The sequence below is a fragment of the Stegodyphus dumicola genome, chromosome X2, assembly GCF_044657685.1.
Source record: "Stegodyphus dumicola isolate Sdum_Otavi_A_Nest chromosome X2, ASM4465768v1".
NCBI lineage: Eukaryota > Metazoa > Arthropoda > Arachnida > Araneae > Eresidae > Stegodyphus > Stegodyphus dumicola.
The window spans coordinates 55958308-55974325 of record NC_140781.1 but is presented as its reverse complement, the minus strand read 5'-3'; the positions used below and the strand labels follow the sequence as shown (position 1 = coordinate 55974325).

The window sequence follows — 16018 nt, the reverse complement described above, 5'->3', positions numbered from 1 at the left end:
GTGCTTCTCTCTGGGATCTTGATTATATCTTGACAAACTACGTATTGCAAAAGCTAAGTCTGGCTCTGTGCCTGTTGCTAAATACATCAATGAACCTAATGCTTCTTGATATTTTGTCTTCGACACAGGTGGCGAAGATGTCAAGATGTTCACCCAATATTCCTGGAGTCTTGATAGGTTTACATTCATCCATTTCAAGTTTTTTAAGATTTTAGTTATATAGTTTTCTTGACTGAGTATAAGGTTTCCAGATTCTTCCCGGATGTCTATTCCTAAAAATTTGTTTGTTTTAGTGACTTCTCGTAATGTGAACGATTTAGATAGTTGAGAGATGATGTCATTTATCTCAGAATTTGAATTTCCAATCACCATCAAGTCATTCACATATACTGCTATGATAAGATAGTTGATCTTATATTTATAAATATAAACACACATATCTGACTTTAGTCTAATTAAATTCTGTTCCTTAAGAACCTTACATAATTCATCATGCTAGCATTTTCCTGATTGTGGTAATCCATATATACTTTTGTTTACAAGATATGCTTTGCTCAGATCTGATATAAATCCAGTAGGTTGTTCCATGTAAATTGGTTTATCCAAGTATCCATTTAGATATGCAGTTTTTACATCAAAAAAATCTTATTTTGTAGTTTCTGTAAACTGCAATCGATAACAGTGTCCTAAAGGTTGCAAGTTTCATTACTAGACTAAATTCATCTTCATAATCAATTCCTTTTCTTTGATTAAATCTGATTGCTACTAGTCTTGCTTTGTAAATCGTTTCTAAATTATCCTTTTCATCCCCTTTTGAGGATATCCAACGGTTTTTAATAACTTTCTTATTGATGGGTCCTCCCAGACTTCATTAGCCTCTATTGAACTCAGTTCTTCTATCATTGCATGTAGCTAGAATTCACTTTCAGCAGATTCTACAACTTCATCATACGTCTTAGGTAATTCTTCATTTGTATTGTATACTACGTAATCTTTTAATTTTTCTGGGGGCTTCGTCATTCATGCTGGTCTTTTCTGTACAGAATTTCCATGACTATCATTTCTAGGTTGTTCATTTATTTGTGAATACTGTGTTGGCTTTCCCATCGAATTGTTATCATCGTGTTCATCATCAGTGTTTGAAGGTAAAATTTTCTCAGCTTCTTCATCTATTGTATTATCTTCTCTATGGTATCTGTTAGTTATTTTTGAATTGTTTACACTGGCATTAGTTTGTTCCTTGTAAAAAATAATAAGCTCTTCTAATATTTGATTTTTATCGAATTTTAAATAATTTTCTTTTAGTAAAGGTGATCTGAGTTTCTGCTCATTTAGTTTTACATCTCTCACTTCTTGAATTTTGTTTAGTTCAGGAATATAAATTTTGTATGCTTTTCTCTTCATGCTATAGCCTATCATAATTCCGTTTTAAGCTTTTAATCCATCTTTCTATGTTTTTCTCATCTTATATGAGCATATGCTTCCCATCCAAATATTTTAAGATAAGTAATGTTAGGCTTACATCCTTTATATAGTTTATATGGTGTAAACTTTTTATCATTTTTATGACTCCTGTTATTCACATGTTGCAGCTACTTTAACTCTTTCAGACCAAAATTTGATCGGTAATTCTGCATCAATTAACATAGTTCTGGCAGGTTCAGTTATGGTACAATTAAAACGTTCAGCTTTTCCGTTACTTTGCGGAGTATAAGGGGTTGTAAGTTCATGTTTAATTCCCATTTTTTCAAAAAATTCTTTTATACTTTTCCTAAAAATTCACTACCATTATCACTATGAATTTTTTTTAGTTTCGTTCCTGTTTGTCTTTCTTCTTGGACTATAAGCTTCATTAGAGCTTCTGAAGTTTCACTCTTCTTCTCATTTGTTATCACAAATATGAAATTACTGTAATCATCTACCACTGTTAAAAAATAACAACTTCCATCTATTGATTTCTCAATTGGTCCAACTAAATCTATGTGCCATAATTCTAAAATGTCTTCAGACTGCTTAAATTTCACACATTTATAAGATGTTTGTGTCATTTTTCCTAATGTACAAGGTTCACAATTGCTTTGAGAAATTTTTATATTTTCTAATCCAATAACCGATGAGTTTTTTTTTTTTTTCATTTCTATCAGCCTTTGATAATTTATATGACCTAGTCTCTGATGCCATAGTACATCATTAACATTACTAATTTTAGCTTCTTCAACTAAATTTCCTTCAAATTTATTTCCATTTCTGTTAGCTATATATAGAATGTTTCCATGTTAATTTATCACTTCGGCTTTAGTTTTTTAAAAGTTACTTTTAAATCATGATCTACAGTTTTTGATACTGACAGCAGATTTTCACTTAAATTCGATACTTACAGAACATTTTCTATTCCCAAGATGTTCTTACTTCTATCAGTTTGCATTTTAATGTCACTAATACCAACTGATTTGATCAATTCGCCTTGTTCAGCTATCATTATTTGTCGTTTTTCATCTTTAAAATTAGTAAATATTTCTTTACTAGTTGCCATGATAGATGTGGATCCTGAATCAATAATCCATTTAATTTTTCTGTTTTCCTGTTCATCTATTTCACTCATCCCGTCATTTCTATCTTGATTAAGACATGAGCTTTCTATTTTCTTAGATACTTCAGATAAGCATGTAGCTGATTCAGATTCTTTTTCCTTGCTTGACATTCTGTAAGTTTCATTTGTTAAATTTCTCTGCTTTCAAAGTTCTTGTTTGGTTTTCATTTTACATTCAGTTGATTTGTGGCCGAATTTTCCACAGCTAAAGCACTTTATATTATTATTCCAACATTGTTTCATTAAATGTCCTAATTTTCCACAATTAAAGCGTCTTCTTTCATATTTCAATTTTATCCAGTTTTTTTTGGCCTTAGAACTTACTTTTTTTCTTCTTTGTTTATTTTCTCTTCTGTTTCTTTTAAAAGCGTGTCTAATTGAAGCTATAACATTCTCTTTATTGCTTTTAATGATTTTAACATCAAATTCCTTTCTAAGCCCTTCTAGTATGAAGTAAATTAATTTTTTTTCTCTTATTTCATTCCCAACTTGAATACTTTTACCTTTTAGAATTACAACTCTATTCGTATTATCATCAACAGATTCATTTTGACTCATTTTCAGTAGAGCTAATTATATTCTACATTTTATTTGAATATCTTCTGTTCTTGCTACCGTTTCATTTTTTATTTTCTCCCATAACTTCTTTGCATTCTTTTCAGTCGCATATTTTAATGCTCGTGGAGCTGTCATAGTTAGATTCATTACATTTCTTGCTATTGTGTTGTTATCCCATATTTCCCAAGTTTTTATTTCACTTTCGAAATTAACATCATCCCTTTTATATGGTTGTGGTGGTTCATCAGCTTCTATCACACTTCTCTATATTTTCAAACTTCTTAATTCACTTTCGAATCTGTTTGCCCATATAAAGTAATTTTCATCAGTTAATTTTTCTATGTGACTCAAATTTATCACATTATATGCCATTTTTTCTAATTTACATTCACTAGTTATAAGTCTAATTTATCTCTTACAGAAATTAGCGATGTTGTGAAGCCTAAACAACATCAGTGTTCTATATGAACGTTCATCAACAGAGGGGACAACCACGCTCTGCTACCAAATGTTGGTTTGATATTGGCATATATATGATATTCTCTAAAGAATTATCTACTTCTAATAAAACACATTATAGTAATATATAAAAAGAAAACTTTATTAAATAAGTCGCCATTTATTAAATAGTCATAATAAGGCTACAAAACCATAGCAAACTCTTTCTAGATGCCAGGTACGTTTTTACTCACTCTTTTAGAATTTATGAAAATATCAATGTTGCCAAAATATTAAAACTTAAAATTATTCTTTATAAACAAGTACTATCAATGTTCTTTGTTTTTACCTGATGTTATGAAGCTTCATTTTATACACAGCAAATTTTTAAAACTATGGCAACAGTCTTGTAAGCAGGCAATCACTAAAAGTTATATGCCATCATACTAAGAAATTTGTAACTTCCCTGGGATAATAAATATGGTAATTTTAAAATGTTACTTAATTTTTTTTTCTAAGATATAAAATCATGTTACGAGTTTTAAGCAGTCTGAATAATTTTCAATATTATTTATTGAACTGGGTCTGATCGACAAAAAATGCTGCTGTTGGATTTCGTATGCTGTAATTTCTAGAGATGGCATTTCAAAGGACGAGCAACTAAGTTCTGGAAATATATATTCAGTTATCTGTGAAAATCTTATATACGGAATTGTCACAGTCTAGGTGCTTCTAGTTAAAAGGGATTCTAGTGTAATAATTTTTAAGGTTGGTTCTTACATTGAATAACTTATGCCCTTTTTTTATTATAAAAGATATATATTTTATGTGCAGAATTTGTATGCACATACCCTGACAGAGAAAATCCCACACAATGAAAAAGAAAATACACCGCCATGCAGATTTCTGTTGGAGGGCACATGCACAAATTAAACAAATAATTATATATACTTGCCAAACAGATAATTAGTATGCAGGTTATAAGCGTCCAGACAATGCATAAAATCATCAGCTTCAGCCTTGTCATGGTTATACAAGGTGTGTTCGAAAAGTTCGGTGAATTTTGCCATAAAAAAGGAAACAAGAGAAGCAAGCAAAATAGCTTTACTGGCCTTCAAAGTATTCGCCTAATGGCGATACACTTTTGACATCGGATGTACAGTTGTTGGAAACTGTCTGCAAACGCTTCTTTCGGTATGGCTCGAAGCACCGTTGTCACACGTTGTTGGATCTCAGTAATGGCGAAAAAGTGTTGGCCTTTCAGAACTCCTTTGAGGCGGGGAAACAGGAAGAAGTCTGCGAGAGCCAGATCTGGAGAATATGGAGGGTGATTCAAAACTGGAACCTTGTGCCTGTCGAGGAATTGGGTTACATGGATTGCAGTGTGCGGCCGGACGTTGTCATGGAGCAGATTCCACTGTCCATTCCGGTACTGTGGCCGAATCTGGCGTATGTGTAGCAGCAGCCGTTTCAAAATCCCCTCGTAGTATTTCGCATTGACAGTTGTAGCAGCTGGCACAAATTCACGATGGATCAAACCCTTACTGTCGAAAACGACGATCAACGTCTTGATCCTGGATTTTGTCAAACGACTTTTTTGGGGAAGGGGTGACGACGTTGAACACCATGCCATGGATTGCAGCTTGGTCTCCGGATCGTATTGACAGCACCACGACTCATCCCCTGTAATTATTGTTTCCAAGAATTGCGGATTCCGGTCACACATGTCGATAAAATCTCCAGAGGTTTCCATCTGGTATTGCTTTTGCTCGTCTGACAGCGAGTGTGGTAGAAACCGGGCGCATATCTTACGTTTATGCAAATGTTTGTGCACAATGGTGCTCACACTGTCTAGGCTTATCTGCAATTTGCCAGCTATCGTTCTTAAAGATAGTTGTCAATCTGCCACAAGCATTCGTCGAACTCGTTGCACATTGTCTGGAGTTGTGCTTGTTGTAGGGCACTCCGATAGCGGCTCATCTTTGACATCCTTCTTTCCGTCTGTAAAGCGTTTAAACCACTCATAAACACACTTTTTACTCACTGCTTCCTGACCGTAAACTTTCACTAACATGTCATGTGTCTCCGTCGCCGTTTCGCCTAACTTGAAGCAAAACTTTGTTTATGCGTTGCTCCATGCCACTGTGACTGTGTTAAACTGCTCATAGCGTGTGCTACCTCTTATCTGTCGTAAAATGGCCGTTAGATGGCTCTAGATGACCTTTCTCTTACTGCGTCTGTGGGAGTATAAGATCCTAACCAGCGCGGTTTTTTAATTATGAGACCAATCAGAGCTTTTCGAACACACTTTGTAATATGCAATTTTTCTTATGTTTGTAAATCTGATGAGCTCAAGGGTATGCATTGAAGATCCTTTTATTCAGCATCAACAAACGTAAGAGTTCTTAAAGGTGGCTTTATGTTAAGACTGCTGTGAGTGAACCTTGTGCCATATTGCAGAAAAAATAGAATCTGATGCCACAACTGTTGGTTATGGTATCAGCTTTTGGCAATCAAGAGAAATGTAGTATTAGTGGCTCCAGGGAAGAGGGGTGGATGTTAAGAGTTTGTAATTGCCACATATGATAGTGCACATTTTCTGACCCACACTCCACAACTGGAGACATTTCGTGAAATGTGCAGAATGTTTCTAATACTCATTTATCAGTTGTAACAGTTTTGCTATGATTAATTGATGCAAATTTGGTGTCCAGCTGTCCTTTATAAAAGTGTCCATTAACCGCTTCCCTTACAAATTTTTTTGAAAAAAATTGCAAAAAATCATCACATTTTTTTTTTAAATTTTATTATTAAATACAAGGAAACAAAACAAAGGTTTTAAGTTGAATTTAAAAAATTTTTTGAAGGTGTAAAAGCATTTAGTTTTAATATTAGTTTACTATCCCGAGTTATCTCGGGCAAACGAAAAAAGTTTAAGATTAGTCTTTGTATGATAGTTTTTGAAACAAGGGACAACACAAAATGATACCTGACATTCTACACTGGTATCTGGTCTCTTTTCTTACTGGCTTACTGCTGGAATCTCTTTGACGGGAGCTCAGAGTACACTGTCTCGTTGGATTTGATTACCAAAAAAAAAAAAAAAAAAAAAAAATTTCCCACCTCTTCATAATTACTATCTGAAAAATCATTGCTTTCGCTATCTTGCATCATCGCCATTATTTTATTTTTTTCAACGCATGTATCCTTCTTTATACATTACTAATCCACAAGCCGGCATTATACTATACAGTAGGAAGACACGTGACCCGTCCCTCCAAAAAAACCGTGCAACCTACAAAATTTGGCAAACTGCCAATCAAAGCTGAATATTTCCTTTCATTTCCTCCAGGCAGAGTAAAACCTTGATAAATCAAATTGTATTAACAAATTCTGCTTTTCACGGGATAATAATTAACTGCAATATATACGAACCCGAGGTAACTCAGGATAATCAGGCAAGCGGTTAACCGCTAGCCATCATTGTAAATATGTGCAGTAGTGTCACAGCAGACAAAGGACATGTCTTCAGAGACAAATATTGTTTCCATCTCATAAATGTTGATTACTGCAGCAATGTTTGGAAGGCCACCGGGTGGATCTTCTTCCATTTTCAAGTGACACTCAGCCCCTTAATGTGGAATAATAGTTTGGTTGCTGTTAATGTTAACAGGAATTTCTCTAATGTGCATTACAAGTAATACTAACAAGATGCCCTATTATGATAATGTACTACAGCTCCAACTTCTGTTTTTAGGGCATCTCGAATGATCATTTTTAGCAACACAATGCCTGACCACAAACTGCTTGGTTCTTTTCTAATCCGTTGCAAGATGTGCAATTGTTCCATTGACCATATGATCCTTTTGCAATTTAGCATTTGTGGGATTAGTCATTGGTTCCTCCTTTCCTCCATGAAATGAAATTGAACTGGGAGAAAGTACATTAACAGTGGAGGGATATGGTCTGTAGACAAGATTTGACTATCATTGGTTTAATTTAATGATGTGTTCCATAATGTATTGCTTAAAATGGGACCTCAACATCTTATTGGTGCACTGTAAATCTTAGATATCATATTGTTATACATCTTTGAAAGTCATTTATTCATTAAGTCATGCTTGATTAACTATGTATACAGAATTTGATGTTTTCAGGCGTTTTTTTTCATGGTGTGTCCTTTTTTGTATTGTGCAGTGTATGAGTAGAATTTAGGGAAAACTAAGAAACTAAGTTATTTAATATTTTCTCAGAATTTTTGCTATTAATTATCTTAAATGTATTTTTTTTGTTATATTTTTTTTAAGTTTCATTATTTCCATGTTTTTCAATTCTTTGTCCTCTCATTGGAGGGGGTAGGAGATCAGTTTGAGCATCATAAGCACTCTTGTATAACATAATTCTCATAAGCACATAAGTATTCATTACATTAAACACCAATTTTGTACTTTTCTTTTCAAGCAGCGGAGAGAGCGACGTTTAGCAAACTGCTGTGTAACATTTTATCTTTTCCAGGGTTTGTATGGTCCTTAAGAGTCCTTCAAAGTCCTTAGATTTTTTTGGAATTGACTTTTGGTCCTCAAAAGTCTTTAATTTTGGCCAAAATCAGCAGATGGTCCTTAATTTTAATCATCTGAAATTTCTGTCTGTTTTTATGACTGCCATTTTGAGTGTGAGTTAGCATTTTGGAGGAATATTTTTGGCGATTCACTGACGTAATATGGTTATCTCTTGAATGAGTTCATGAGTTATAATTTGTTTCTATTTCTAATATAACTGATGGGATACTCGAGTTTCTAAGCAAGAAGTGAAACATAAGCATTTTGAAATTCATTTTTTCTAGAGCTCTTGAAGAACTTTTCGCTTTTGAGAACATGAATTCTTTTATTAAGCAGTTGCAAATTTGGGGACTTTTCAACATTTTGGCGATTTTAAGATTTGGACATTTTTATTTTTCGCTGTCATATTATAAAGTTTCCTTTTGGCAACTTATTGTACAATATTGTGAATCTGAAAAATATACAAGGTATAATGCTATAAAGCACAATTTATGAAACAGCTCTTAGCAAAAGCAAAATTAGCTATGTAATTGATTAAAAATGTCTTCTTTTTAGTTTTTTCATAGTAAGAGCTTTTCCCATGTAATTGTCTCAGAATATTCAAAATTCTCAGAATATGCATCAGTTTTCTCTATAAAATTAATTTTATACTTTTTCTCTCCTTTTATTTTTCCAAAATATATCTGCTTTTTTGCTGTTACAGAATTGGTAGGGATAATTTTTCTATAGGATTTTAGACATTGCAGCTTGGAAAGTTTAGAAGGATTTGAAGGCAAGATTTATAGACCTATGATTCTAGATGATTCGAGAAATATGTGACAAAATGAAAAATGTCTGCATGGTATCAATACGGAGTGGATGTATTTTGCAGAAATTTTGCAATGAATTTATTTTTTGGAGAATGTCTGGAAGAACAATGAAAACATAATATTTGAATGTTTTACTTCTGATACTAGAAACTTAACATGTTTTATTTTCTCTAGACACAAGCATGGAAAACATTAAAAATACTTTTAATCTTATAACATGTGCAGGCATTATAGAAAGAGATTTTTTTTATTTATAAAAAAATTGAAAACTTACAATTTAAAAGATTCATCTAATATGTCTTTAATGCTTGATACACGTAACTGGCACTAGGCATTTTCCCACCTGATGCAATTTCTGTGGATCCTAAATTCTGCTGACTAGTTGCCTTTCTAAATTCTGCTTTCAATACCTGCTCTAAATTCTAAAAGTCTTGCTATTTCTAGATTTTGTTGTTCAGTGTCTCACTAAATTCTAAAAATTCTGCCACATCAGCTCTGTAACCCGCCTTTACCATATATATTTCATATTTCTTCTGAATGTTCATATTACTAAAATAAAATTAGCCGCTTTTTCTGAACAATATAAATGCATTTATTGTTTTTTAGAATAGCAGAAATTCTTAATTAAATACAAAAATTCTAAAATGAAAAGGAAATGTGTTGAAGAAAGAAACTGAATACATAAAGAAAATTATTCTTCAAAGATATGTGCAGTTATTATATAAATTACCAATTGTTTATGATTTCAGCCTTTACTATAATTTCCCATTTCTGTTTCCTCACATGATAGAGTTACTGCGCCAAATTAAATTAAAATCTTTGACCGCTAGTCCACATTTTTAGATTGAATTTGACTGTTCTTGTTTAATTACGTCACCGTGAGCTGTAATTGATTTTGTTAGCATCAGAACATGCCTTTATGTTCTAAGTTCTTTTTAAATAAGATGGTTATTTAAACCTTTGTCTGATATTGTAGTTACTTTCAGACATAGCAATGATATGCTTCATGTCTGTAAGGGGTTTGGGACTATATAACTTCTACTAGATCAAGTAAACCCTCATAGGTATATCGTGGAGGGGTTGACAAGTTAGAAGATAAAGCATGCTGAAACTAGTGAGAGCATTGGTTTGCATATTGAGACAAATCTCTAGTTGTTAGAAAAGATGCTTAAAGAGAAGGAAATCGATATAAATTAGCCAAAAAGTCTGGGAAGGGTTCCAATTAAAATGACGGATAAATATTGTGTTGCGTATTGTTGTTACAAAACATGAATGTTTGTAACAGTAGTAGTTTGTTTTGTTTGTAGTTTTTAGTGTGTAAATATTATTTAAAAATCAGTGTCATAAATTACATGTATTTTAAACTGTGAAATTTTATTAGATTTTGATTTTAATAGGGCTTTTTTAACAAATATTGTTAAAAAATAAAATTTAATTGTGGTCATGTAAAGTCATAATGACTAAGTTTATCCAACTAAAAACGTCAAATTACATGTTAAAAAACCTAATTTAATTATTTATAACTAACTGCATACCCTTAAAAATTATCTCTACATATTAAAGCAAATTATTGCTTTTCAATAATACTCACTGTGGTCACAAGATATAATACAAAAATTCAAGTAAAACTTATCCTTTGCATCTACTGAGACTTAAAATAATACAAAACAACTTATCACCTCTGGTGCTTTAATTCCTTATTGGAATCTTAAAGTATATTAACTGAGTTGCAACCCCTCGAACTGTACACGAAGCTACGACACTAACTGCATCAAACAGAGCCTGACTAACTTTACCCACTTGCCGAACCATGCCTACATCAGGCCTTTCAGATTTGTTCTAATCAGGAGGTCTCTCTCTAGACAAGTGGCGGCAGTGTCAACATTCAGTGTTTTGTTAGGAATCATGCTGATTATGATCTTACTTCTCATTTTAACCCATGCCGTTTGACATAAAATCTACTTGCTACTAAACCTCTAGACTGACCAAGTATGTGAAAAAATGAGACATAAAGCTAACTGTTAGTAAAACTTAAATGCCACTTATCTTCTTTCAAATATGACCAACTATTATAAGTGTAAAATATTTAATGCTACTTGATGAATTGCATAAAGTTTATTTTATTCTCAAACTTATTAATAATTATATTCATTAATTCATGTTTAGTAATAATGAATACGACTTAGGAATCTATTTTATTTTTAGAATGGTGTTACAAAAGTGAAATTCAGAAATAGCTAATATTTTTAATTGAATTTATTCAGTTCCCGTTTGCTCATAGGTCCTTAATTTTTTTCATTAACCTTTTGAAGACGGGATGGCCATTATAATGGCCATAGAGTCCTGTCTTTGAAAAGACGGGGTTGTCCACTTTAGTGGCCATGTCTTTCCCCCCCCCCCATTTTCCAGGCTGAAAAGCAGGGTGAAATGTCGAATTTGACGTCTCTAGGGTTTCAACCACTTATCTCTTTCAAAGGTCTTCCTTTTGCGACATAGATGCACCCCTCTGAGAATCCATTAAACTACACACAAGAATCTTTGTTGCAAATAGGAGGTGATTTCTTAAAGAGGGAAAAGCATTTGGTTCAAGATTTCCCGTCCTTTGGTAGCTTTTACTGCTATCAAAGCCCCAGCCTCAAAAGGTTACTGGTCCTTAAAAGTACTTAATTTCTGTGTGCAGAAATGTGTACGAACCCCGTTTTCTTTTTTAACTAGCTACTGATATAAAATATGCTGTGCTACTGATATTCTAATCAACTAAATTTCTTATTGGTATACCTTACGTTTTATTTCAGTATCAAGGAGCTTGTATTGTGGAAATAGAATGCAATCTTAAATTTGCAAGAGCTCTAGCAATGCAAGAGGTATGATTGTTAGTTTTATAGTTTATGCCTTTAAGCTTATCTTTCCTTTGTGAAATGATACACATTTCTATTAATACCACTTTTGATAATTCTGTTAGAAGAAAAGTGGTTTCTAGCCTAGTGTGAAAAGTAAATATAAGGTATTTGAGAAAGATTGGTACATTCTGTATATCTTTAATACATCGAAAGCCACATCACCCAAATATAGGTAAGTTACTTTGGGATATATTGTTGGAGATAGTTTTACCTTGTTAAGTCAGGATGTTTAAGAACAAATTTAACCTTCCAGCATGCGCACGCCGTATTTTTTACGACATCCGTTATTTTAACCATTTTTGGCATGAAAAATGACAGAAATGAGTGAATTTTTAAGTTAGTTTTTATGTTAGTGAGATGGAAATGCAATGATGTATTTCATTATAGAAAATTTTAAATTTATTATTTGATAATTATATTTTAAAATCGAAGCTAATTTTAATATTCACCAAAGACAAGTGTAGACAATAAAAAAGGAAAACACCTTGATAAGAAAAAAAGTAAGCTTAGCATTACTTACTTCTGCAAGGAAATTTACTTCTTACTGGTTACAAAAACGCACTTTAAACTAACTTTAATGTTTTTATTTATTTCTAAAAAAATAGAAATAAAAAAAAAATAAGAAATGGAAATCGTTATTGTTCTCCCATCCAAAGGTTTCCTTTTCTCCATCAGATAATTCTTGAAGAATCTGAGCAAAATCAGCTGGTTGCACATATTTTTTTTCCATGAAAACCGATATAAAATTTACAGAGCCAAATGTATTCAAATTAAAATAATACACAGCAATTAATAACACAAAATTACAAAATATTTGAGAAAAAATATTTTCCAAATTTTAAAGCACAACCACGCGTGTGTCGTAAATTTTATGAAAAAGCTGCCATGTAGCACAAAAGCCCAGATAAAAAAAGTCAAATGACTTCCTGTTGGCACATTCCATGACGTGGGGAAGGGTAGAAAGGAGGAATAGAAATGACCTTCAGACGTCTCAGCTTCGATGTGTGAAAAATGTGCATTAAAAACTGATTTTGTCGTAAATTTTGCGCATATGCATGTGCTGGAAGGTTAAGGAAAATTGTTTGTTTTGATTACATATAAATTTAATCTTGTGCAAAACAGCTTATGTCAGTAAACTCTTACCTGGCCCCTTTATTTTTTGGTGAAAGCTTTTAAGTATATCTACGAGGGCTATCCAGAAAGTAGATTACGTTTTGGAATAAAAAAATAAACAAAGTATAGGAAACAAATTTTATTATATACAGATGAAAGCCACACTCAAATACTACTTTTCTACATAGTCACCATACAAATTAAGGCATTTATCGTAGCGATGTACGAGCTTGGAAATTCCTTCGTCGAAAAATTCGGCCGCCTGCGCCTTCAACCACTTCGTTACCTCTTCTTGCAGCTGTGCGTCGTCATCAAAACGCTGCATAGCCAGCCACTTCTTCATTGCTGGGAATAGGTGGAAGTCGCTCGGTGCCAGGTCGGGACTGCACGGCGGATGAGGAAACAACTCCCACTTAAAAGATTCAAGAACTTTACGAGTGACATTTGCCGTGTGGGGCCGGGCGTTGTCGTGAATCAACAAGATCTGAGAGCTCAACATTCCTCTGCGCTTGTTTTGAATTGCTCTTCTGAGTTTTTGGAGAGTTTGGCAATACCTTTGAGAGTTTATTGTAGTGCCTCTTTCCAGGAAGTCCACCAAAATTACACCTTTTCTGTCCCAAAAAACAGTCGCCATCATCTTCCTTGCCGACATTGTTTGCATGCATTTCTTGGGTTTTTGGGGAGACCTTGTGTGCCCCCACTGCATTGATTGCAATTTCGTTTCACAGTTCACATGTTTCACCCATGTTTCGTCACCAGTAACGATGCGATCGAGTAAATAGTCACCATCCTTATGGTAAGCGTCCAAAAAGTTCAACGCTGCAGCCATTCGCTGATTTTTGTGGTCCTCTGTCAAGATTTTTGGAATCCATCTTGCACAAAACTTGTGGTAACCAAGCTTTTCGCTGATGATTTCGTGCAACAAACTTCGCGAAATTTGTGGAAAACTCAAAGAAAGTTCCGTTATTGTGAAATTTCGATTTTCACGGACTTTAGCATCGACTTTTTCGAGAAGTTCGGCGGTCACTATGCTGGGTCTCCCACTTCGATCTTCGTCGTGAACATTGGTTCGGCCATTTTGAAATCTTATGACCCACTGACGCACTCCACCTTCAGTGATAATGTTGTCCCCATACACTTCACGAAGCTGCCGATAGATTTCTATCGGTTTACAGTTTTTTGCAGTCAGAAACCTTATTACTGAGCGCACCTCGCAGCTCGCGGGATTTTCAATTAACGCAGACATTTCAAACCGTCACAGTATCTGAACGGAGCACAGCACAAACCTCTCACTAGCACGGCTAGATGCAGACTGAGCTGCGCAACGCTCTGACCCCAAGATGGCCGCGCTAGCCCCGCCCCTAGCAGACACAGACGGAAACGTAATCTACTTCCTGGATGGCCCTCGTATATAAAGGAAAGATATGTCTGAAAATTCATCTAAATTACCATCACAAGATTCCATTTCTTCTAAATGAGAATCAGAATTGCTGCTACCAGTCAGAGTTATTCATTCATCCATTAACTCTTCCAGGAGTCAATATCTGTCCCAATAACAATTTTCATAATTTTCTACATTTCCACAGTGCACTTACTATTCTTGAGAAGTGATTACATCTATTGCTTTGTTTAGTAAACTTTTAACTTTTTAAGTCACCAGTTACATTTCTTTCCCTAATCAGTCTTTTAACTGATGACCAAGCATATTCTTTTGTGTTTAGATTGTAGTGGTAAGGGGGGCTGCATAACATGATGTCCATCTTCTTTTACACTGGTCATCAAAGTTAATGAATAATGAGAAAAATTATTCACTTAGTTAATGTTGCAACCAATGCCTAATGATATAATTATTTATGTTAATTATATACAATTGAACTCAAAATTGCACTTCCGTGCATACGTTAGGGCTGGGAATATGCAAATTTGGTGATTTACAATGTAGTAGGCGTAAAAATATATTTCGGGGTACCCCTTGGCGAATTTTTGGTGTTATCGAATCTTTGATGTTATGTCCGTTTCCAGGAAATATCGACATACCTTCTTTAAAATGTTTTGTCTCTTCGAAACGAGACATACAGAATTGCTTAACAGCATCCAAAAACTATTTAAAATTATCTAAACTGGAATCTGTATACTGCTGTCGTCACATAAATTCACTAAAGTAAAAATGAAAAATATCCGTACTGCCGGTCAAATTCAATGGAATCATGCAACCAATCACATCACGGTTTCCATAACATTTGTCTACTCAGATTACCATAAATGAAACAACAACTGGGCAGTAATCCAAGGGTACCCTAAAGTATAGACTAACTGTGGGACGTGATGGACGCATGTTGGAATTAGTGGTGTTTAAAATGAATGTAGTTTCTGAGAGTGATTAGTATTTTGTAATTATGGCTCAAAGGCTTCATTTAAGTGAAGGTCAAAAGTGGCAAATAATTGGTAGGATTGAGGGAGGTCAGTGAGGTTGTGCAGGGTTTAAATATCAGTATTTTAACTGATGATTTAATTGATATCCATCAAAGTGCCATATTCAGAGTTTGGACCGCTTTTTAAGCACTGAATCAGTTGATACTGATCAAGGGCGAAGCCATTGTACTGCTGTACGAAGGGTAAATGAGGTTCGACTGTATGCAAGAAAGCCAGTTGTTTGTGTTCCATTCACTCCGGTTTCCAGAGGGGGCTGTCACTATGTTCAATGGAGCCAAGACAACTGGGCCCAAGTATTCTTATGATTCTAGATATAGTCCTGAACAGTAATTCTAGACATGTTTTGATTTGGAGAGAGGAAGGAACACATAACTTGTCCATGAAATATCCCATTTCTTCTACTGGGATATCCTTGTCCATGAAGTGTCCTGTTTCTTTAACAGGGGAGGAATCATGAAAAATGGCCACACCGAGCTGTATATCTTTCAAGAAGGTTCTGTAACCTCTTGGAGATATGTGAATGAGGTATTGGAATTGCAAGTTAGCCCGTTTAGGGGTGCTATTTGCGCAGATTTTTTGCTACTGGATACCGAGCATTGCTGTGTGAGAATACTTGCA

The 16018-nt window shown here is 34.1% G+C and overlaps 1 protein-coding gene across 2 annotated transcripts in view; it reads left to right on the top strand.

Moving 5' to 3' along the window:
- brun (trafficking protein particle complex subunit brun) overlaps positions 1-16018 on the top strand; it is a 152251-nt gene that overhangs the window by 59703 nt on the left and 76530 nt on the right. Inside the window, exon 7 of one of the 2 annotated variants that reach the window (XM_035351667.2) lies at positions 11750-11818. The exons of the other annotated variant lie outside the window; for it this stretch is intronic. Coding sequence (XP_035207558.1) covers positions 11750-11818 — 69 coding nt within the window. The remainder of the gene's footprint in view (positions 1-11749; positions 11819-16018) is intronic. 2 annotated transcript variants of the gene reach the window in all.